Here is a 24,207-nt window from a genome sequence, read left to right on the forward strand (position 1 = left end):
TTTGTTCAATTCGAACCCTAGCACACCAGATTTGACTAATCAAGGGCTTGCTGATTAGTTTGAATGAGGTGTACTGGAAAATATCAAATAGAGGAACACATGGTGCTTGCTGAGAGGTTTAAGCAACACTGCTTTAGAATCTAGACCATAGTAGTTAATGGGTTAATGGTGGGCATGGCATGGTTCTAACGACAGGGTTCCCTACAGCGAGGTTCTAACGATGGGGTTCTAAAGCAGTGGTTCGAGTTCCGGTAAATACTCACACTCGATCCGTGCCGTAGCTCCGGTAGTCGACGGCGGCCGACACAGCCACAACGAGCGCGGGCACGCCGTAGCCCACCAGGTAGAAGTAGCGTTTGCGCGAGTGCTCACTCTCGAACACCTCCACCAGCATAATGTAGAGCTGCACACCCTCCAGGAACATCCAGGTGAAGGCAGCCAGGAAGAAGAAGTGGAGCAGGGCAGCGAACACAGCACAGGCAATCTGAGGAGGGGAGAGGAGACAGTCCAGGTCAAAGGTCAAAGGCTTAAAATCGGACAGAAAACGTGTCGATGTGCAGCTAAGAATTCCAAGAACAATACGGACGACAGGTGTTACTCTCTCATGATTTTATTCATATTATTAAAACATGTATTTTCTATTATTCAAAAGCCCTTTAGGGCGTGAAACGTCAGTCTCATGCATTTGACAAGGTAGTAGACATAAATAAACAAGGAACTAATTACTTTTCAAATGAGCGAGAGTTGCTCCATGCTTCAAATGAAAAAGGGCATGATATCACCAACTGGAATGGACAGGAGCGCCAACACTGTGCATGCACACCCGCGTGCACACACACACACACACACAGTGTACTTGCAACGACTGTAATTGATCCGATTATTGGAGCAATTGGTCATACGCGAGGTCATTTGTTCAACGGTCATTGAAATTGGTTTCAATTAAATGACTCTCAGGTTCAGTGGCCATCACCGCAATGAGGAGGAGTGATCTTTAAATTGCCCAGTGAATCAAGACCATCACATCTTATGAAAGGGAAGAGTAGAGGGCAAAAGCACAGCCTGCAAACGTCCATCGTTCAGCGGGGTCCACGTTTATGAGAGCAGGTGTGTGTCTTTCTGTGCCTGTCAATGCACTAATTGTGGAACAGACTTTACATTGCGTACCTCACACACACACACACCCCCTTTCACTGCTCCTCCAACTCCTCTCACCACCCTCCCTACTGCACCCTGTTGATAATGACTTTGCCCTTAGTGCAGAACTCTACCAGATACCTACCACAGCCAGCGACAGTCATTAAAAACAGTCATGGCCTAATCCAGATTATCAGCAGCGTTTAGAGATCAGTCTACTGCTCTACATCATGACGGGAGGTTTAGTGCAGTGGCGGGTGGAAAGGGGGGAAAAGGGAGAGGGTGAGGGGGAGCGTGTGTGTGTGGTCATTTGATAGAAACACAGGAGCTTGAGCTGTGTCAGGTGAAGTAACAGGGTGGAACTGGGAGAACCAGGGGGACTGGGGAGGAACTGGCTGAAGGAGTATTTGGGAGAGATGCTTAGAAAGGTCTAGATGAGGGCAGAGTCAGTGTTGGCTATAGATATCCCATGGTGTTAATTATCATTGTGTGTGTATATATATACACACACACAGTACCAGTCAAAAGTTTGGACACCTACTCATTAAAGGGTTTTTCTTTATTTTTACTACTTTCTACATTGTAGAATATTAGTGAAGACATCAAAACTATGAAATAACACTCAAAAAAGTGTTAAAAAAATAAAGAAATATTTGAGATTCTTCAAAGTAGCCACCCTTTGCCTTGATGACAGCTTTGCAGCTCTTGGCATTCTCTCAATCAGCTTCACCTGGAATGTTTTTTCAACAGTATTGAAGGAGTTCCTAAATATTCTGAGCACTTATTCACTGCCTTCCGCCTCTCTGCGGTCCAACTCATCCCAAACCAGCTCAATTGGGTTGAGGTCGGGTGATTGTGGAGGCCAGGTCATCTGATGCAGCACCATCACTCTGCTTATTGGTCAAATAGCCCTTACACAACCTGGAGGTGTGTGGGGTCATTGTCCTGTTGGGAAGAAAATTATAGTCCCACTAAGTGCAAACCAGATGGGATGACGTATCGCTGCAGAATGCAGTGGTAGCCATACTGGTTAAGTGTTCCTTGAATTCTAAATAAATCATTGACAGTGTCACCATCAAAGCACCCATACACCATCACACCTCCTCCTCCATGCTTCACTTGAAAACCACACATGCAGAGAACATCCGTTCACATACTCTGCATCTCACAAAGACTCAGACCAAAGGACAGATTTTCAACGGTCTAATGTCCATTGCTCCTGTTTCTTGGCCCAAGCAAGTCTCTCCTTATTATTGGTGTCCTTTAGTAGTGGTTTCTTTGCAGCAATTCGACCATAAAATCCTGATTCATGCAGACTCTTCTGAACAGTTGATGTTGAGATGTGTCTGTTACTTGAATTCTCTGAAGCATTTATTTGGGCTGCAATCTGAGGTGCAGTTAACTCTAATGAATGTATCCTCTGCAGCAGAGGTAACTCTGGGTCTTCCTTTCCTGTGGCGGTCCTCATGAGAGCCAGTTTCATCATAGCACTTGATGGTTTTTGCGACTGCACTTGAAGAAACTTTCAAAGTTCTTGAAATTTTCCAGATTGACTGACCTTCATGTCTTAAATTATTGATGGACTGTCACTTCTCTTTGCTCATTTGAGCTGTTATTGCCGTAATATGGACTTGGTCTTTTACCAAATAGGGATATCTTCTGTATACCACCCCTACCTTGTCACATCACAACTGACTGGCTCAAAAGCAGTAAGATGGAAATAAATTCCACAAATTAAAAAAGGCACACCTGTTAATTGAAATGCATTCCAGGTGACTACCTCATACAGATGCTTGAGAGAATGCCAAGAGTGTGCAAAGCCATCATCAAGGCAAAGGGTGGCTACTTTGAAGAATGTCAAATATACAATATATTTTGATTTGCATAACACTTTTTTGGTTATTACATGATTCCATATGTGTTATTTCATAGCTTTGAGGTCTTCATTATTATTCTATTCTAATGTAGAAAATAGTAAAAATAAAGAAAAATCCTTGAATGAGTAGGTGTTCTAAAACTTTTGACTGGTAGTGTATATATCATGTCCAAACAATTGCATTTCCACCGGTGGACTCCAATTAAGTTGTAGAAACATTTCAAGGATGATCAATGGGCACAGGATGCATCTGAGCTCAATTTTGAGTCTCATAGCAAAGGGTCTGAACACTTATGCAAATAAGGTATGTGTGAATTTGTCATTATGAGGTCTTGTGTGTAGATTGCTGAGGAATTTTTTATTTACTTTATTTACTGTAACGTAACAAAATGAGAAAAAAGTCGAGGTCAGAATGCTTTCCGACGGCACTGTATATCCTCCAAACACCGGCTTCGAGGGCATTATCACTTTTATGCAACAGGTTACCAACCTATTCAAATAATAATTTACATATTTTCCAAAAAAAAAGGTATTTTGACAAATGTATTCATATTATGTTATCTTTCCACAATATATAGTCCCGACACAAATCTGTGGTTGCCACCCAAGCCGGCTGGTCGTTTGTTCTATCGGTTTGGTTGCTAGAGACGTGACCAAGTCGTTCGGTCTTTTTGTTCCATTGCCATACAAGTTGGCAACGTTCTTATCCTTTGCTTGCGAGTTAGCAAACTACAGCAAAAACAGTCACGCCAAACAGTGCAGCCAGAATAACAGAAAAGTAGTTGCATTTGTGTTTGTTTAAGCTGTTTTCTAGTGACATTTATTTGGATACATTCATAACAATGAGCTAATGATGCACGATTTCGGCTGGCATGGAAAATGTGCTCTCGCATCAGGACACTGTTGTTCAGAGGAGCTAGCCAACAACACAGCTAAAACAATCACTTCAAACTTAAGCTGGAAAGACCGCAAACTAGCTTCACTTTGTTTCATTTTAACTGTTCTATTGACATTTCTTTGTATAGATCCATAAAAATGTTGCTGATTCATGATTGACTGGCTGAGAAAAGCTGCGTGCATGTCTGTCTCATCCCGACTCCTGACCCCAACACATTCATTGCTATGGTACAGCTGGAGATCGAATTTCAATACTGAAACAATGTTGCAAATGTCAGAGAGACAGACGGAAAGGTCTGTACAAATCTACGCTATTGAAAACCAATTGCTCGTCTAAAAGAAATGGGAGATAATGTCTAGATGCTTGGATTTCAAGTTTCTAAATTGTCTGGTTGGGCTGATGACAGTGGATTGCAGTGGATTGCACGTCAAACATTTCAATGTCACAGCCGGTGGTAACTTGTGGAATAGACACCGTCTGGAATGCGGTTTTAACCAAATAAGCATTCAGGATTACACCCACCTGTTATATAAATTCCAAAAACAAGTTGAGGAACATGATGTACTGTGCTACTCATAACCATGGTTACATACAGCTTCAAAACAGAATAATTTCAAATATATAGCCTAGGCTATGTTCTCATGTTCACTTGAGGTGTCTAAATTAGAACAGACCATTATATTTGTTCTAGAGGAAACACACTCAACCGTTTGCAACATTCACTTATTCCAATTAAGATAGCAGACAGAATTTATATCCATTGTACAACATGTCTTGTTCTTCATCTTTTCGCCCTTCAAAAAACCCAGATGCCCTAGTAAGTGTACACTAAAACCTTGATGTTCCAGTGGACTGCTGAATTGCCTTTTCGAGTGTAACTGGTCGTCAAGAGATGAGAGCTGTAGTGAAGCTCACACTGAATGCTTAAGTACCAGACATATTTTTTTTAACAAGATCCAGGCAGAAAGTACTGCGTAAAGTCAGGACAGCCAAATAAAAACAATTTAACTGATCAGATTACACTGTAATAGGAAGATGTGCGCATAACGATTCAATAGGGTTAAGGTTCAAGTCTGATGGATTTTTCTCATTTACTAAATTCTTGGCTTAGCCCATGTTTGTTGAGTACTAACCTTTTTAGTGTTTGACCAGGATTTTTGTGTGAACTGAATAACTTTGAAGCAAAAGTTTCACTATAAGGAATGAAAAATGAAACCTGGTTAAAGGTCCTGTGCAGTCAGAAATATGATTTTCCAGTGTTTTATATATTACCACACTATGAGGTTGGAATAAGTGTGAGAATTATGATAATGCCCTTTCAGTTTTGGCCTGCCGGGCGACATCACTATGCGGAAAATGAGCTAATAGACCAATAAGAACACATTCCAAACCTCTCTGCCAATAACAGTGAGTTTCAGTTTCCCCCTCCAAGACAGTTCTAGCAACATTCTTACTTGATAATTTGCTCTTTGCTAATAAGCTACACTACATGACCAAATGTATGCGGACACATGCTTGTTGAATGTCTCATTCCAAAATTAAGGGCATTAATATGGTGTTGGTCCCCCCTTTGAAAGCCTTCCACTCTTCTGGGAAGGCTTTCCACTAGATTTTGGGACATTGCTGCAGGGGCTTGCTTCCATTCTGTCACCAGAGCATTAGTGAGGTCGGGCACTGATGTTGGGCGATTAGGCGTTCATCCCAAAGGTGTTTGATAGGGTTGAGGTCAGGGTTTTGCGCAGGCCAGTCAATTTCTTCCACACAGATCTCGACAAACCATTTCCTTTCTATATGGACCTTGCTTTGTGCTTTGTGCACAGGGGCATTGTCATGCTGAAACAGGAAAGGGCCTTCCCCAAACTGTTGCCACAAAGTTGGAAGCACATAATTGTCTAGAATGTCATTGTATGCTGTAGCATTAAGATTTCCCTTCACTGGAACTAAGGGGCCTAGCCTGAAACATGAAAAACAGCCCCAGACCATTATTCCTCTTCCACCAAACTTTACAGTTGGCACTCTGCATTGGGGCAGGCATCCGCCAAACTCAGATTCATCCGTCGGACTGCCAGATGGTGAAGTGCGCTTCATCAGTCCAGAGAAAGCGTTTCCACTGCTCCAGAGTCCAATGGCGGTGAGCTTTACACCTCTCCAGCCGACGCTTGGCATTGCGCATGGTGATCTTAGGCTTGTGTGCAGCTGCTCGGCCACAGAAACCCATTTCATGAAGCTCCGGACAAACAGTTATTGTGTTGACGTTGCTTCCAGAGGCAGTTTGGAACTCGATAGTGAGTGTTGCACACGAGGACAGACAATTTTTACGCACTGTGTGCTTCAGCACTCAGCGGTCCCGTTCTGTGAGCTTGTGTGGCCTACCACTGCGCGGCTGTGACGTTGTTGCTCCTAGATGTTTCCACTTCACAATAACAGCACATACAGTTGACCAGGGCAGCTCTAGCAGGGCAGAAATTTGACAGACTGACTTGTTGAAAAGGTGACATCCTATGATGGTGCCACATTGAAAGTCACTGAGCTCTTCGGTAAGGCCATTCTACTGCCAATGTTTGTCTATGGAGATCACATGGCTGTGTGCTCAATTGTATACACCTGTCAACAACTGGTGTGGATGAAATATCCGAACCAACTCATATGAAGGGGTGTCCACATACATTTGTAAACATAGTGTATTTTTTGTCTGTTTTCAACCATTTTAATTGAAACAAATCACAGTAAGGTAAGTAAATGTTACCCAGAAACGATTTGAATCTTGAGATCAAAACAGCTGCATTGGACCTGTATCTACTGTATCTAGCAGGTGGGCCTTGGTGATAATGATGGTATGATAACCTGGTGAGTGTATATACAGAGAACAGAGCCATGTCTGATTCAGACCGGATGAACCAGGTGTGTAGCCTCTCAAGCTGATCAGTAACACTAATGGATCTAATAAGTGCCAGGTTGAAATGAAAACACATGGGCACTGGCCCAAAAAGGACTAGATCTGACACCCTGGATGCGTTTCAATAGTTTAATTTGGCTCCCTCTCCTCCTTTCCTTTATCAGAGAACTGATTTGGGAGACAGGTGTTAGATAAAACATCAGACTTAAATCCCCAACAGACTTCTGACTCGTTGCTTTCACTGTTTCAGATTAGTGCAGAAAAGGAAGACCAGACAAGGATTGGGAGAAACTTTAGACTATTGAGATGAGTCCCCCAGACTGGCTCAAAAGTAGAAACCTCCCCAACTTTTCAGAGAGACAAAGAGACACAACCCTAGGCGCTCCACTAACGTACTGCTCTCATTGAAAACCATTGAGTGGGCTGTGTCTTTTGCACATCAATCGTCCGGCTTGGGAATGTTCTTACCGGTTGGTCAGCTCGGTTGATCCCCACCAGGAAGAGGGACTCTGCTATGAAGAGGCTGATGCAGAGGTTCTTGTGAATGGTGTTGCGGTCGCTCTGGAGGCCCCGGAAGAAGCAAAAGGTGAACAAGCTGATGAGCAGGCAGACCAGAGAGAGCAGGATGCCAACCCATGTGATGACGTCCAACAGCATGTCATGGACTGGGTCTGTATTCTGGGAAAGGGTACAAATAAGGAAATGCATTACATGAGATTACTGGATAGGAGTAGAAGACGCTCCACCAACATGAGACGAGGCGCAAGCAAAAAACAGAATGAACATTAGGAAGGAATAGGCGCAACTGTCGCTCACAACCAAAAATCACAGATGAGATTAACATAATTTTATATATTCTACCCGTCAACAGTTTTAGAACCCTATTCAAGGGTTTTCTTTATTTTTTGTTAAAAAAAAATCTACGTTGTAGAATAATAGTGAAGACATCAAAACTAGGAATTAACACAAATGGCATCATATAGTAACCAAAAAAGTGTCATACAAATCAAAATCAATTTTATGTTTGAGATTCTTCAAATAGCCACCCTTTGCCTTGACAGCTTTGCACACTCTTGGCATACTCTCAACCAGCTTGAGGTAGTCACCTGGAGTGCATTTCAATTAACAGGTGTGCCTTCTTAAAAGTTAATTTCTTCCCCTTTTAATACGTTATACGTTAAAAGGTTGGCTGAAACAAGGTAGGGGTGGTGTACAGAAGATTGCCCTATTTGGTAAAATACCAAGAACAGCTCAAATACGCAAAGAGAAACGACAGTCCATCATTACTTTAAGACATGAAGATTAGTCAATGCGGAAAATTCCAAGAACTTAGAATGTTTCTTCAAGTGCAGTCGCAAAAACCATCAAGCACAATGATGAAACTGGCTTTCATGAGGACTGCCCCAGGAAAGGAAGACCCAGAGTTACCTCAGATGCAGAGGATAAGTTCATTAGAGTTACCAGCCTCAGAAAAACCAGCCAACAAGTGCTCAGCATATGTGGGAACTCTTTCAAGACTGTTGGATAAGCATTCCAGGTGAAGCTGGTTGAGAGAATGCCAAGTGTGCAAAGCTGTCAAGGCAAAGGGTGGCTATTTGAAGAATCTCAAATACAAAATATATTTTGAATTGTTTAACTGCAGATGTGGCCAGGGCAATAAATTGAAACGTCCATACTGTGAAATGCCTGAGACTACGCTACAGGGAGACAGAACGGACAGCTGATCGTCCTCGCAGTGGCAGACTATGTGTAACAACACCTGCACGGGATCGGTACATCCGAACATCACACATGCGGGACACATACAGGATGGCAACAACACCTGCCTGAGTTACACCAGAAACGCACAATCGCTCCATCAGTGCTCAGACTGTCCACAATAGAATGAGAGAGGCTGGACTGGGGGCTTGTAGGCCTGTTGTAAGGCAGGTCCTCACCAGACATCACCGGCAACATAGTCGCCTATTGGCACAAACCCACCGTCGCTGGACCAGAAAGGACTGGCAAAAAGTGCTCTTCACTGATGAGTCTCGGTTTTGTCTCACCAGGGGTGAAGGTCAGATTCGCGTTTATCGTCGAAGGAATAAGCGTTACACCGAGATTGCAGGCAATCTCAACGCTGTGCGTTACAGGGAAGACATCCTCCTCCCTCATGTGGTACCCTTCCTGCAGGCTCATCCTGGCATGACCCTCCAGCATGACAATGCCACCAGCCATACTGCTCGTTCTGTGCGTGATTTCCTGCAAGATAGGAATGTCAGTGTTCTGCCATGGCCAGTGAAGAGCCCGGATCTCAATCCCATTGAGCATGTCTGGGATCTGTTGGATCGGAGGGTGAGAGTTAGGGCCATTTCCCCCAGAAATGTCTGGGCACTTGCAGGTACCTTGGTGGAAGAGGGTAACATCTCATAGTCAGAACTGGCAAATCTGGTACAGTCCATGAGGAGAAGATGCACTGCAGTACTTAATGCAGCTGGTGACCACACCAGATACTGACTGTTACATTTGATTTTGACCCCTCCCGCCTTTGTTCAGGGACACATTATTACATTTCTGTTAGTCACATGTCTGTGGAACTTGTTCAGTTCATGTCTCAGTTATTGAATCTTGTTATGTTCCTACAAATATTTACACATGTTAATTTTGCTGAAAATAAATGCAGTTGACAGTGAGAGGACGTTTTTTTGTTGTTGCTTAGTTTACATGATTCCATGTGTGTTATTTCATAGTTTTGATGTCTTCACTATTATTCTACAATGTAGAAAATAGTAAAAATAAATAAAAAACCCTTGAATGGTGTTCTAAAACTTTTGACCGGTAGTGTAATTATTGAGGGTATTTGTGTTGTAACATTATAACTACACTACATTGTGTATTGAATCAATCAAATAAATAACTGGCCAAAATGACTGTCGCAGTGTTGACAATCTGATTAACATCTGAGAATAAAGGTATTTTCTTGTTACTGATGTTACACTCAAATGTATATTCACTAATAAACTCAAAACAAGATGAAACTGACTTTTGGTAGGGTCACCATCGACCTCTCCACACAATGACCTAGCTGTCACAGATTGGACCACATGTGGTAAGGTGGAAATGGCATGAAAATGTGTCACCAGTGTGTTCTGGCTAGTTAACAAATTGAGCTACGGAAATGGCCACAGGTGGCTGTGAAAGGCACTATGGGTAATCTATTAAAGGCCCAGTGCAGTCAAAAATGAGATTTTACTGTTTTGTGTACAGCATATACACTGAGTATACAAAAAATTAAGAACACCTGCTCTTTCCATGACAGACTGACCAGGTGAATCCAGGTGAAAGCTATGATCCCTTATTGATGTCACTTGTTAAATCCACTTCAATCAGTGTAAATGAAGGGGAGGAGACAGGTTAAAGAAGGATTTTTTTGCCTTGAGACATGGATTGTGTATGTGTGCCATTCAGAGGGTGACTGGACAAGAAAAAATATTTAAGTGCCTTTGAATGGGGTTTGGTAGTAGGTGCCAGGCACATCGGTTTGTGTCAAGAACTGCAACGCTGCTATGTTTTTCAAGCTCAACAGTTTCTCGTGTGTTTCTCGTGTGCTTCCCACACATCTGTGGGAAGCATTGGCGTCAACATGGGCCAGCTTCCCTGTGGAATGCTTTCGACAACTTGTAAAGCTGTTCTGAGGGCAAAAAAGGGTGTAGAGTGGAGAGTGCAACTCACTAATATAATAACATGTCCCAGGGAAGCGATTGGGGACATTGCCCAGTGTAGGGTGCCGTCTTTCGGATGGGACGTTAAACGGGTGTCCTGAATCTCTGGTTACCAAAGATCCCATGGATCACTTTTCATAAGATTAGGGGTGTTACCCCAGTGTCCCAGCTAAATTCCCTGTCTGACATACCATCATGGCCACCTATTCATCCCCAGCTTCCAATAGGCTCATTCATCCCCCTTCCTCTCCCCTGTAACTATTCTCCAGGTTGTTGCTGCAAATGAGAACGTGTTCTCAGTCAACTTACCTGGTAAAATAAGGGCAAAAAAATGGACTGTTTTTCTTCTCAACAGCCTTCAGCTGTGATGAACATGACAGCAAATTGTATTTACATGGAGTGATCCTGAGGATGTCAGTTTTGTAGAGCAGATATTCAATCACTCAAAATGTGTGTGTGTGTGTGTGTGTGTGCAATCTCAAAGGCCTGTGCTTACACAATAGTCCTCAAGGACAATATCAGTGAGTCACAGCTAGAGAACGCACTCCTCACTGTTTGTTTTACTGGAAGCACACAGTATTAAAGCTGGGACAAAAAGCCAAAAAATACAGACACAGCTTCCGTCTATACATTTCGGTGATTTTGCTACTCAACGTTCCCGTAGAATGCTCAAAAAACATGATTTGGTCAGCAGCAATAGCCTTTGCATTAGGTTGATTCCTGCTACGGAAGTATCTGTCTGTTCCCGTTTCGCAGTCGGTTGTGGACTCTCACTCCGTCTCCCCAGTGTGCGTACGGAGGAGGGAGAAACGCATTGAGAAGCTCAAGCATAGTGTAGGTCAAAATGCTATTGTGGGGGAAAAGACAGCATTTCTCACCTCTTAATATTGAGTTAATGTCACCACTTTACAACCGGAGTAGGCTGCAGTTAGGGTGATTTTGGCGCAGTCTAGGCCTAGCGCTATAGGACACAAGTCTACATTTACCGATAGATTAATCACTTAGCCTACATGGCTATCGAGCAACACTATCATATTTGGAGTTAGCAATCTAGCTAAGTGTTTTGAGCTCCCACTTCCTCAGGGGGTGAATAATACAGCCTATTAGGACAATAGGCCTACGCACGAAGATGTCAGCAAATTCTCTGAAGAGCGCCCCCAATAATGGGATAATTCTGGATCCCATTTGGACAGGTTGTACTTCAAAATATTAATCAATCATGCATTTCCTGGACATGTTAGATGAAATAGCTGTTTGTTTAAAAAAATATATATTTTATTTGAGGCTACCATCTCAGTTGTCTTACTTGGCACTGGAATAAAAAATGTCTAGAGCCCTGCCGGTAATGTTAAGTCACTGTCCATTAAAACATTAAAAACATTTGTTGTTATCAAGCAAAAGAGTTACATTTATCACAATATGACTCAAGCACCTCCTCAAAACCTAATCTACGAGAAAAGGGTCAGATTATTGCAACATTTTATTTCACACATCACCATCATACACAGCATACATTTTTTTCACACAAATGAGCACTTCCTCTGAATCAAACTTCGACCCGAGTCAGCAGTATTAATCTCCACTGGGGGGCAGGGTAAGAGGCTAAAGCATCCAGCTGGGATTTTCTACAGCCTCCATTGTAGTAGGGGATGCTTTACATAAAGGCTTTTTGAACAGGTGCGCGGAGCATGGGCTAACACTAGCGGAGAGAGATGGGAGAACAGACGCTGATCATTAAGGGGCTGCTCTACAATAACAGTCGACGCGCTACCCTGAGTCTGGGGAGAGGCGCTCTTTACATTTTCTTGCCTGATGAGCCGTTGTGTATACATCAGGGGGACAGGGGGATGACACGACTGTGGAGCAGTGTGCCGTAGAGCAGTGTGTGTGTGTTTGTGTGTGTGGCTGTCTCTGGTCCTCCGTACTACAAAGGCATCTCATGCACTGGGTGGTGGCAGATGCAGACTGTTTTGAAAAGGGGGCCTAGGGTGAGTTGAGCTAGCGAGCTGTGCCATGGCTTCAGGCTCTATCCATCACAATCTTTACATTAATGGGGGGGGGGGGGGGGGGGGCTGAGTCAAAACGAGGTGGAGGCGTAGGGTGCATCCACACGTGTGTGATCGATCTACTGCAGTGACATCTCTTTGTTCTGGGAGGGTGGATGATCGCTAAGGTGCCAACGGCCACAACTTTATCACTACGATGAAGACCATTTTCTGGGGGCTCGACCGGGCGTCCGCAGCGGGAATGGGAACGAGGGTCCCGAAAGCAGCGGACCGTAATTCGCTCCAAAATTCAGTCTGTCATGGGAGGCCAAGGAGTCATACCACAGGACATGTTACTTACTGGGGCGGTACGAGCCTTGCGCAGATTCGATTTGTCTTCCCTCCACCCTTTAAACACACATATATTTCATTCTGGTTGGATGCCTTTGGGAGATTGGGTTTGCCCCTGATCTGTTACCACAAGGCACAGAATAGGACCTCAGGTTGATGGGAAGTCAAACGCAGAGGTGTATACATGTCAACTGCATTCCCTGTCACCCTATGCCCTGACCACTCCAATCAAGTCAATCCAATCAGATATCACACGATACCAAATGAATCACCATTGCACCCTTCATCCTAGCAGGGGTGCCTCCACTGTGCTCTGGTCGTGCTCAGATCCACTGGGCCAATGGGAGAGAGAGGAGATGAGCTTCATTCCTTGATATACCTCAAAGAACCACTTGCAGCATGAAGCCAATCCAATTAAATTGAAAAAATCTGCCTGGATGACGCCCAGGGAGAGAAAGAGAAGGAGAGAGAGCTGGAGAGAGCTTTGAGTCATCAAATACGTCAGGGCAGGGCACATGTTGTGGTAAGGGTAGCAGAGGCCCTACCAAGGGGTGTCGAGCGTTGAATTCACGTACAGGCAAGCATTTACGATCTTAAAGAGCCAGGAGGAGGGAGTTTACATTCAGTGCATGTGCCTAATAGAACCGTACAATATTCACAGCGACGATAACCGTGATATACCGTACTGCCAGTGGTGGAGCCTTCTAAAGCGGAATGCGTCCAGATAACAGTCGGAACGTAGATCTTTCCGACGTCATCTTTACTTTTAATAAACGTACAATAAAAGCACATGGATGACTTGCCACGTCATGATATAGATGGATGGAAAGCTACATATGTGGATGGATGGATATATGGAAGAAATAAGTTAGAATTAAGCAATAAGGCCCGAGGAGGAGGGGTATATGGCCAATATACCACAGCTAAGGGATGTTCTTAGCTTAGCTGTGGTATATTGGCCGTATATCACAAACCCCTGAGGTGCCTTATTGCTTTTCTAAACTGGTTACCAACGTAATTAGAACAGTAAAAAGGAATGTTTTGTCATAGCTGTGGTTTAAGGTCTGATATACAACGGCTTTCAGCCAAATCAGCATTCAGGACTCGAACCACCCAGTTTATAATAAGTTATAAGTTAATATAGTGGGAACTGTGCACACTATAACTGTGCCCTCTATACATTTCAAAGCCTGAACGTATCAGGTGAACGTATCATGATTTCAGATAAAGACACCCCACCAGAATACGGATGTATGAGGCCATTGATTTATACACTGGTGGACCCTAGGGAATGGTGCCACTTACAGGTGGCTCAATATTACCCCCAGCCAATCGCGGCATACACACTCAGCACCTAAGTAATGGCTTGTAGGTGGAGGGACAACAGGTCTATCTTTCTAAGTCTCGGCTGGGTCTTCAGATGCAATTTAAACAGTGCCCCCACAAGCCTGGGGCTGTCTTGGAAATGGAAGCTTAAATTCAAAGGAGGGTGGTTCGATAAAGAGTAGACTGTTGCTGCCTTGGGTAGCTGGCTGGGTGGGTGTTTGGTGTAATTTTGGGCCATGATATTTAAGGTATTTAAGAAGAACGTCTAAAGCAGGTCTTTCCAAATGTTGGTCCTTTAGTAACACTGGTGTACTTAGTTTTTTAAAAACTCCAATCCCTTTGTTATGTTTGATTAATCTTTTCTATGGGAACTGGAATGCACATGACCTCACCGTGTAGAAAACAAAAAGGCCTTTGAATCGAAAATATTTCATGTAGGTAACATCAAAATAGATGACACCATGTCTCTGTTGTATCAGACAACCGCATATTAAAAAATATCAAGTTGGATATTGATAGGAATGACAACCTGCTAGGACAGGTTGAAGCAATTCTCAAAAGCCATTGGAACCTTCCATTGAAATCACAACCAAATCTTCTCTGAGTAACTTCCAGCTGGAAGTATTATTGTACATTTTTAACATACTATTTCTATGCTTGATGAGAGAGCAGTTGGGAGTTGTATGAAGAGGAGACAGCGTCACGCTCTACTTTGACAGAGCACTTAAGCAATCACTCTCATCCTCACGCGAAACTCCCTCGCAATCACTTCCCTTCCAGGAGACACAAAAGCGACATAATCTCTGACTGACACACGGCTGGTTACAGCCCGTTTGGGTTTATTTTGGTGTACGAGGCCGACTGATGTACTTCAGTGCGGCGGGCAGGAACAGCTGACAAATGGGACGGCTTTCGCCATCAAGCTAGATCATGTTGGTGCACAAAAGTCCACGATCCTTTCCTTACTGTTTGGATGGTAGCTACCTCATCCCCTGTCGTTGACAGACATGGTGTTTGTTTGCTGGATTTGATAGTGAGTCACACTGTCAACTCCCCTCAGGACTGTTGACTTTTTTTGAAAGAGGACAATGCTTCAGCCAGTATAAATAAAAGTACAAATTAAATGTGCTTGACAAAATATACAAAGCACAGATTACTTTGTCATCACAACCCTTCAATAAGTGCTAGTCCACAGAGTATCAACGAGTCAAACGACGTGCCAAGAACCTTGGAACGATGAACTAGACGTGTTTGAGAAAGAAGAAAAAAAAGCTATGTGGAACTTTGTATACTGACATTTCACGGTATACTGCAGTATTCTGGAACCCCATAGGGCTGGGTCCCATAACCCCTATGAATAGCAAAGATGCATATTTGTTCTTCTTCTTTGGCAGTTCAGAAAGGTGATAATTGACCACAAAGACGACCATTGACTAGAAACCTAATTCCTCAGAGAGCCAAAGCCTGTGGATTCTGAATCCATTCATTTACAGTACTGAGCGAACATGATCGTGAGACGGTGGGGTCAGTTATCGTTGAAAGGCACCTCATTAGCTGTTCCATGTTGTATTAATGGCTTGAAACAGCATAGAGAAAAATCACTAAGTTCATGCTTCTGATATGGGTTATTTACTCTAGGTCAGCTTCAGAATGTCCAACAGGTTGAGTTCTGATTGAAAACAGGTCTGTTGGGAAACCACTGCATAGTGTGTATTAACTCCGGAGTACTATATGCCATTTCCTATACATCACAGGCGGCTGGTGGCACCTTAATTGGGAAGGACAGGCTCATACTGTAGGAATGGCTGGAATGGACGGAATATATTGACACATCAAACACATGGTTTCCTTGTGTTTGACACCACTCCATTCCGTCCTGTAAATACTTCATGAACACTACTACGGCCTCAACACCACCACAACATAGTCCAAGATAAAGACATATTACAAATGATTACCAATGTGTGCATAAGATAACGCTGCCACGCTTTCAGCAATACGCATCAACGTATCAAACAGTGCATTATCGTAAAAGCACTTCGAATTTCTTATTGTTATTTTCTGCTGGAGCACCCAGTCTATCTGGCTAAATTACAGCAACATGAAAGATGACGGTGATAGTGGGCCTCTTCCTTCTCAAAGTGAGGATGGCAATTGCAGCGTGACTATCTCTTCTGGCGATGGTGCTAAACAAGACTACAGGATTGTTTTGTCGCCATGGAGACAAAATACGGACATCCCAATTGATGGAATTTTTGTTGTTAACTGACATTTAACGGTTTTCTCCCCCCCCCATTCACTTGGCGCTTCTGGATTGGAATGCCTTGGCAGTTTGTCAAAAGATGCCTGCATTTCCTTGAAATGTCTTCCGATGACACTGCCTTTTCGACCGAGCAGAAACATAGAGTAGATGAATGCAGACATTTTGGAATTGGGATGTAAGAACCATCTACTTTCCCCCTGAATGCAACACCAGCATCCAGCGGTTTCCACACAGTGAATCACATGACAAAGCACTTCCTTCACTCCTATTCTTCACAGCTTCCCTCTGTATTCATGGCCCTGGCTAGAGATCGAGGCTAGAGCACACTAGCTCCCCCAAGCCAAGTGGCTGAGTGACAAACAGTGACTCCTGCTCACTAGGGGTAAACCTCTCTGGACCAGAGTGGCTGGTTGGCTGGGAGTGGGGGCAGACTGTCGCTAAGGGAGGTCCAAGGGCCTGTGGTTATATGGCCTTTGGCCAACTGGGACAGGCATTATAGAGTCCTCTTTCCTCGCTGACTAAAGCTAGCCTTGGGGGTCTTGGGGCCTTCAGCGGCGTGGCCCTCAAACTTGCAGTGACAGAAGTTATCTTTCTCTTTTCTGGCCAACAATCCCTTCCATCTCTCTCTCCCTTGAGAATCGCCGGTAACAGTGCCACTTTCACACCGCCGCACAGCGCAAACTACAGGCCAATCTTTCATGTGACAATCCTACACATCTCACATTATATATCCTCTCACTCTCTCTCCCTACCCACCTCTTTTCTTCTGTCAAACAGTCCCACACATTTTATTATATTTTGACTCTCTAGAACTCTCTCTTTCAACCACAGAGCAATGACAGAACTTACAGATATTATCTCCCATGTAAGAGAGCAGTAAGACGCAATAAGTAAATTAACACTTTCAAAATAAATGCAACCTTTCGCTAAATCTCTCTTTCATAAGAGTCTTTGTTCCCCCCGGAAACTGCAAGGGTTGAGGTTCGGGAATGAGAAGACATTTGAAAATTAGGAACAGCTGAAATATGCCGTGACCCCTGGGTGGCCTCTCACGGTAATGAGATGGTAATGAATTAAAATCTTCCCATAATGTCCAAATTCTTCCTTTAGTATCATGTTTATGGTTTTCATATTTAGCCCTATCCACATAGGCCAATTCCCACGAGTGTAAGGGGTTAAAAAGGAGCGGCAGGTAGCCTAGTGGTTAGAGCTTTGGGCCAGTAATCCCCAGCTGACAAGGAAAGACATCTGAGGTTCTGCCCCTGAACAAGGCAGTTAACCCACTGTTCCTAGGCCATCATTGAAAATAAGAATTTGTTCTTAACTGACTTACCTAGTTAAAAAAAACATTATTTATTTTTAAAGATGTGGATTCTCCTTCAATCCATCAACCTGCGAATATCGGGGTGTTTGGAACATCTAACCATGCATTCAGGTATAGAAAATTATTTTAAGCTAAGTAGGTACGCGGACGACTCAATGAAAGCCTCAACGATCTCTTGAAACCTCAAATGCATTTTCCTCCTGCAAGGGCCATTCTCTCCAACTACTTCACACAAGGCCAAATAGGGAATGGTCCCCACATCGAACACACACTCAACACTAAGGCTGCTTTTGGCACAAAAAAAAGCTCTTAGATTTGGATCTTAACTCAGTGCCACTCAATAGTGGTTCTTTCCTTTCTTGTAGAATGTGCTGCTGTGAAGGTCACAAAATAGAGCTATCCATCTGTAAGGCCACGCTATAACGTATGGTTTCATGGGATTTGTATTGCTTGTACTGGATCTGGGCTGAAACAAAAAATGGCTGAGCATGGATTGGGATGAGATGGTGGAAAAGGCCTTACCTTGACCTCCACATGAGCCATAAGGACGGCAAAGTTGGTCAGGTGGGTACAAGAGCACGTGGTGTGAGTCCGGTTGGTGCCTAGCAACCGGCAATCCTGCGTCGACCAGTACCCCGTCATGGTCCTCTTGGAATAACTCCAGAAAGAACAGTTGGGGTTAAAGCTTTCCTTGGATTGCTGTGGGGGACAAACCACATAACAATTAGCATACGGGCCCCAGCAGCACAATGACGCTAGTGGGAGGAAAAACACAAACACATTGATTGAAGGTTGAGTGATCCATTCTAAAAAGCCAACACTCTGGCTGGGTTAAACAGAAACGCATGGAGCTCATTTCAGGTGAGCCTCCCATAACCTTGACGTGCCACAACAGCATAACTCTACAGTGCTCCATTTCAAGACTAAATATCTCAGAAATAGCTCCTTGATTCCCTTTTCCGGTGGCGGTGCGGGTTTCCCCCCACTGCGGCGGTTGGTTTTAGTTTAATGGCGACGGTGAGCGCCGATGGAGCAGCCTTTCATTGTGTTTTTCGACCTTTCACTTTAACCTTCACTGTGCGACAATAGACTGCCCCGCTGTTTAATGGCCGCCACCGCCGCTCTCTGTCAGGCGGCAGCCTTAACGACTAGCTTCTCCCGCTATCTCGCTGGCCCGTTTTAAAACAGTCACTTTTGAGCTTAATGCAGATAAAGGGGTGAGAGGAGAAATGTGTCAATGCATACAAATGCCCTATATGAATGCCCTATATGAATGCCCTATTAGAAATGCCCTATATGATTGCTGGAAATAGGTCTGGTTTTAAGTTGAACTCATGTGGAAAGCTGCCATCTCTTGCAGCTAGATATTGCCTGACCACTTCAAATTGCACCTTAATGCTGTGTGCGTTTGAGGGGATAGTCCATAGCAGAAGTGTGTAACCCCAATCCTCAATATGCTTCTCACAATGTTGCTAAAGCTGTGACTGTGGAACATAGGCTGTGTCCCAAATGGCACCATATTCCCTATGTAGTGCACTATACTGTATAGGGAACAAGATACCCTTTGAGAAGCATCCATAATCAGCAGATCCTCTCCAGACATACATTTCCCGTCTGATTGAGTTCTCCTCCACACAGCCAACCAATGACTAGTTGGATATAGTGCAGCATGGACTGGAAAAACCAGACGAGGTGACCTTCTGTCCCATTAACCACTTTAATTAGTCCATTAAGTGCGGAGGCAAGAAAGCGAAACAATAACTAGAGGACAGCCACAGTCCTCTGGGACAAGTGATCCAGAACCTCTGATCTAAGGGCTATTAATTGTATAGTGATGGAACTAAACACTAGAGCGAAGAGTAGTATAGCCTGGTCCCAGATCTGTTGGTGCTGTATAGCCAAATACTATGGGGGTGTTTGGTATGACAATGACCACAGTAATCGGCAAAACGGCACAAATAGATCTGGGACCGGGCTATGAGAAGTACTCCTATATATCATTTTTTATTAATTATTTTATTTAACCTTTATTTAACTAGGCAAGTCAGTTTAAGAACAAATTCTTATTTAACTTTTAACCTTTATTTAACTAGGCAAGCTGGCCTCCCCCAGGCAAACCCGGACGACGCTGAGCCAACTGAGCGCCGCCCTATGGGGCTCCCAATCGCAGCCGGATGTGATGCTGCCTGGATTCGAACCAGGTACGGCAGTGTCGCCTCTTGCACTGAGAAGCACTGCGCCACTCTAGTCTCAGCATACCTGCAGTATAAACCATCCTCATATATTTGGTCCATCTTTTTTAGAAGACTTAGAAGACTCTTTTAGAAGACTGAGAAGACTCTTTTAGAAGACTGAGAAGACTCTTTACAAAAGTCTACTGTTTAGAAGACACAGCACAGAGCAGTTCAGAAGACCACATGTTCTGTCACAAGTGCAAGTCTAGGGAACCACATACACTTATATAAGAGCACTGTTTTATTGAGATTAGACCAGTGGGCCGAGAAAAAGGTAGGAACGCGGCAGTGGCCTACATTATCCTCAGACAGTTCTAGCACTGTGTCTTCTGACAAAACTAGGAATTAAGCGAAAGGCGGGTGGTCCCCGGTAATAACTGCATTGACCCCAAGTGTGACATTTTCCAGTTTCATTTTGAAAAAAACATAAGCTCTCTCTCTCTCTCTCTTATATTTTATTTTAGTGTTCCTCTCCCTCTCTTTACCGCTATCGTTCGCTCTCTGATCTTTATTTTTTTTCCTCAAACTCCTTCTCCTCACAAACTGTCCCTCCCACACACTGCACACACACAGTCATCTGCAAGTTACTCTCAAGGTCTTTCAACCTGCCTAATAATGGCTCTGGGCGCTGTTGGGAGTCGTGCGAGGGGAAGATAATGCAGTCGGGGAGGAAGTTAATGCTTCGGCAATGACTAACCAGCCTCCAGGGACGACCAATAGAACGCTAGAACGCTGCTATCACCCTAGCCTTCCAGGTTAGACAGTTCTGTTCTTAAACTAATAGGGAGAAAACTAATGAAAACAAAGTTGTGCATCATCAATATGTTATGATAGATTACTCTTTGTTCTTCATGCTTTCTTCTTGTCAAAGAAATTGAGGTAAAAATTGAAGGGGTAACTTCATTAATTTACAAGTCGAAAATGGATTCCCAAACTGCTCCTTTTAGAAGAAAAAGGTGTGCCCACCAAGGTGTTTAGTAGTGAATTCAATGATAATCCCAAAGTGTGTGTTTTGTGTGCGCTTGCACATGTCCGTGTGTGTGTGTGTCGTACCTGCAGGTGTTTCAAGGTGAATATGACCGGTTCGGACAGGTAGACTTTGTTGCTTTCTTTGTTGATGGCTGCTGTGATGACGGGAGAATTGACAATGACAGAGTAGTTGGTGGCCATGGCTTCCCTGCCCAGTTTCATGCTGGCATTCTCTGTAGACAGGTAGGCTCCGATGTGCTTATACAGGACGAAGGCCATCCGGATCTCTCCTAGGAAATAAAATATGACATCATGGCCTGAAAATCCTCTCCTAATCTCCTCCCCTTTGTTTGCAGTGACAGGTGAAAACAAAAATGGCAGAAGATCATCATTAGGCTGGCTTTCACCTGTTCAGTTCTTTCAGATCAGAGCGATTAAGGCGAGGGAGATCTTTAAGGCAATTGAGACAGCCCCTGCCACCACTGACATAGCCTGAATGTGTGTTATTGAAATGTATTGATCATATTTTACCATAGAATAGAATGCTATTGTATACAGTATGTGACTGAAAAGGGGTTAAAGGTTTATGTTGAGGTTTGAGGTTTAAGTAGCAGGGAAAGTAGTGCCAGAAAACAAAAATAAATCCAAAGGTGAAAAATTGTCTAAATGTTTTGTATTTTTTGTGAATAAAGGGATAGTTTGTAAACCTAGCCTAGACATTGCTAAGGTTTATATGCCTATGAGAAACCCAGTCAACCTTTGGAACCGTTTTGGAAGTGCCTTGCTCAAGGGCGAAACGGCATTGGATGCACTACAGTTTAACTGACAGATTGTCAAATGTTGCGGTTCAACAGAATCAATATGTTTTGAGGTACGGTAACTCATTCCTTTTAGATGTTTGATTCCACAGGATTAGGGAGAGTTGAAACTATTTAGGCCAACTAATATGGAAAATTGTTTAAATGCCTCCGAGCATGTTATCAACGGCAATAAAGGTGTCGAGGCTGAAAAAAACACCACAGTAAGGTACGAGAGGTCATTTTAATTCAACTTCAACGAAACGTCATTATTGCCTACACTGACAAAGGGAACAGTTACTCTTCATTATTTCCTTATCTCTCTCCTGGCGTCCTTCTTTAGGCTTCCGATATGAAAGCACACTCCCCTCCCGCCTCGAATCACTTACTCGAGATGAAAGGAAAACAATGTGTGCGTGCGCTACCTCTCGATGAACGGGAAAAAGAAACACAGCTCCACATATAATGAAGCACTGCTGGACATAAGCGTATTCATCGAGTGGAGAGTGGTGAGCACGCGGAAAGAGATTAGTTCGTTTGCATGAACAAGTAATAAAGTCCAAAAATTGTCAGCGCCGCTCCCATAGATAGCCCCGTATTGTGTATAATAGCCTCATTACAGCTTAGAAGCAGCTCTTGAACACAACTAATTCCGCAACCGGGGACCCTCCTTTGCCCATTTGAAGTCAGTAAAAAGGCACTATACTTTATCAGACCTTGTGTTAGGGGTGGCAAACCCCCCTCATGGAGGGCTTACCCATCTGCTAGGCTCTCTCTCCAGCCCTTATCTAACACACCTGATTATACTAATTAGCTGCTTTCCATGACCTTGATAGCAGGCAGAATCAGGTGTGTTATAACATGGTTGGAGCAAAATGTAGACCCAGTAGCTCTCAAGGAGGGTTGGTCACCTCTGCCTGAAACCAACACTATTGTGGCACTCTTTCCATTATATTGATGTTATTCAAGGGAAACTATGAACTTACGGTGTAACGGGTATGTAAATTCAACTGGTACTTATACCACTTCTAAGGGTGGATTGAAACCAGACAAACTGATGCGTAAGAAACGCAGCAACTCAATGGTTTTCAGTAAGAGCAGTGCATTGGGGGAGTGCCACGGACATGGGTTTTTCTAGAAACTAGGGTACCAGGGAGGATTTCCTACACCGGATGACTTGTTTTCGCTGTTTATAAGTGATTGATAATAATCTGACAATTTCTTTTCATGTCATTACATTAAGATATAAGAGGGGATCAATACTGTAGCTATATTCAATACAATTCACGAGTTGATTTAAAACCTCTCTCATAGTTGGTGTGTTGACAGATTTTTCACATACTGTAAAACATTACTATTCTGTCCTTGCATTTACGGCAGTGTAAATTGTTGTTATATCATATATGAATCATCTAAATGAATCATTGAACTTGAGCCCTGTAAGAATCCTGGATCTAGCTGTTGGACAGTTTTTTGCGTCGAGATCTCAGAAATGCAGTGTACCCACGTAACATGTTGTGTCAGCTTATGTTACATGGGTGAAAACAGTTCATGGGTACACAAATCCACAAAAATATAAGCGATTGTAAAATCGAATGCTTCTAACCGAAAGAGTCACCTTATTTTGATACCAGTCTTGGTCGTTTTAACTCAAATATAATTACGTCTTAGTCATATTTTTGTCTTTGAATAATGATTTAGTCTAGTTATTGTCAAAATTACAGTGGGCCATTTTAGTTAATTAATCTAATTTTTGCCACATGACATTCGTATTGCCTCAATCTATAGTAAACATATATCACTGACTTCCATGTGAACAAACATACATAGCCTTGTCCTACCAACATATTTTTATGCATAACATCCTATTCTCTTCCCAACAGTAGAAATATGACAAACATGTACACTTCCTTCAGAAAGTATTTACACCCCTTCACTTTTTCCAATGTGGTTGTGTTACAGTCTGAATTGATTCAAATGTAGATGTTCTTGTCACTGGCCTACACACACAATATCCCATACTGTCAACGTGAAATTATATTTTTCAAAACTATTACTAATTCAAAGCTGAAATGTCCTGAGTCAATAAGTATTCAACACATTTATTATGGCAAGCCTAAATAAGTTTTAAAAAATACAACATGTGTTTAACAAGTAAATAACAAATAAAATAAGTTGCAAGGACTCATGCTGTATGCAATAATAATGTTTAACTTCTTTGGGATAGGGCGCAGCATTTTCACTTTTGGATGAATAGCATGCCCAGACTGAACTGCCTCCTACTCAGTCCCAGATGCTAATATATGCATATTATTATTGTTATTGGATAGAAAACACTCTCAAGTTTCTAAAACTGTTTGAATGACATCTGTGAGTGTAACAGAACTCATATGGCAGGCAAAAACCCAAGAAAAAATCCAAACAGGAAGTGGGAAATCTGAGGTTTGTAG

The 24,207-nt window shown here is 43.2% G+C and overlaps 1 protein-coding gene across 8 annotated transcripts in view; it reads right to left on the reverse strand.

The window, feature by feature from the left end:
- Window positions 1-24,207, reverse strand: part of LOC110531730 (adhesion G protein-coupled receptor L3) — a 336,356-nt gene that overhangs the window by 30,405 nt on the left and 281,744 nt on the right. For all 8 annotated transcript variants that reach the window (XM_021615086.3, XM_090183775.1, XM_021615085.3 and 5 more), the window contains 4 exons: window positions 21,045-21,250; window positions 18,280-18,456; window positions 7,276-7,485; window positions 264-484 (listed from right to left, as the gene is read on the reverse strand). In XM_021615086.3, the coding sequence (XP_021470761.3) occupies window positions 264-484; window positions 7,276-7,485; window positions 18,280-18,456; window positions 21,045-21,250 (814 nt within the window). The remainder of the gene's footprint in view (window positions 1-263; window positions 485-7,275; window positions 7,486-18,279; window positions 18,457-21,044; window positions 21,251-24,207) is intronic.

The sequence above is a fragment of the Oncorhynchus mykiss genome, chromosome 9, assembly GCF_057628025.1.
Source record: "Oncorhynchus mykiss isolate SJ-2025 chromosome 9, ASM5762802v1, whole genome shotgun sequence".
NCBI classification, from domain to species: Eukaryota; Metazoa; Chordata; class Actinopteri; order Salmoniformes; family Salmonidae; genus Oncorhynchus; species Oncorhynchus mykiss.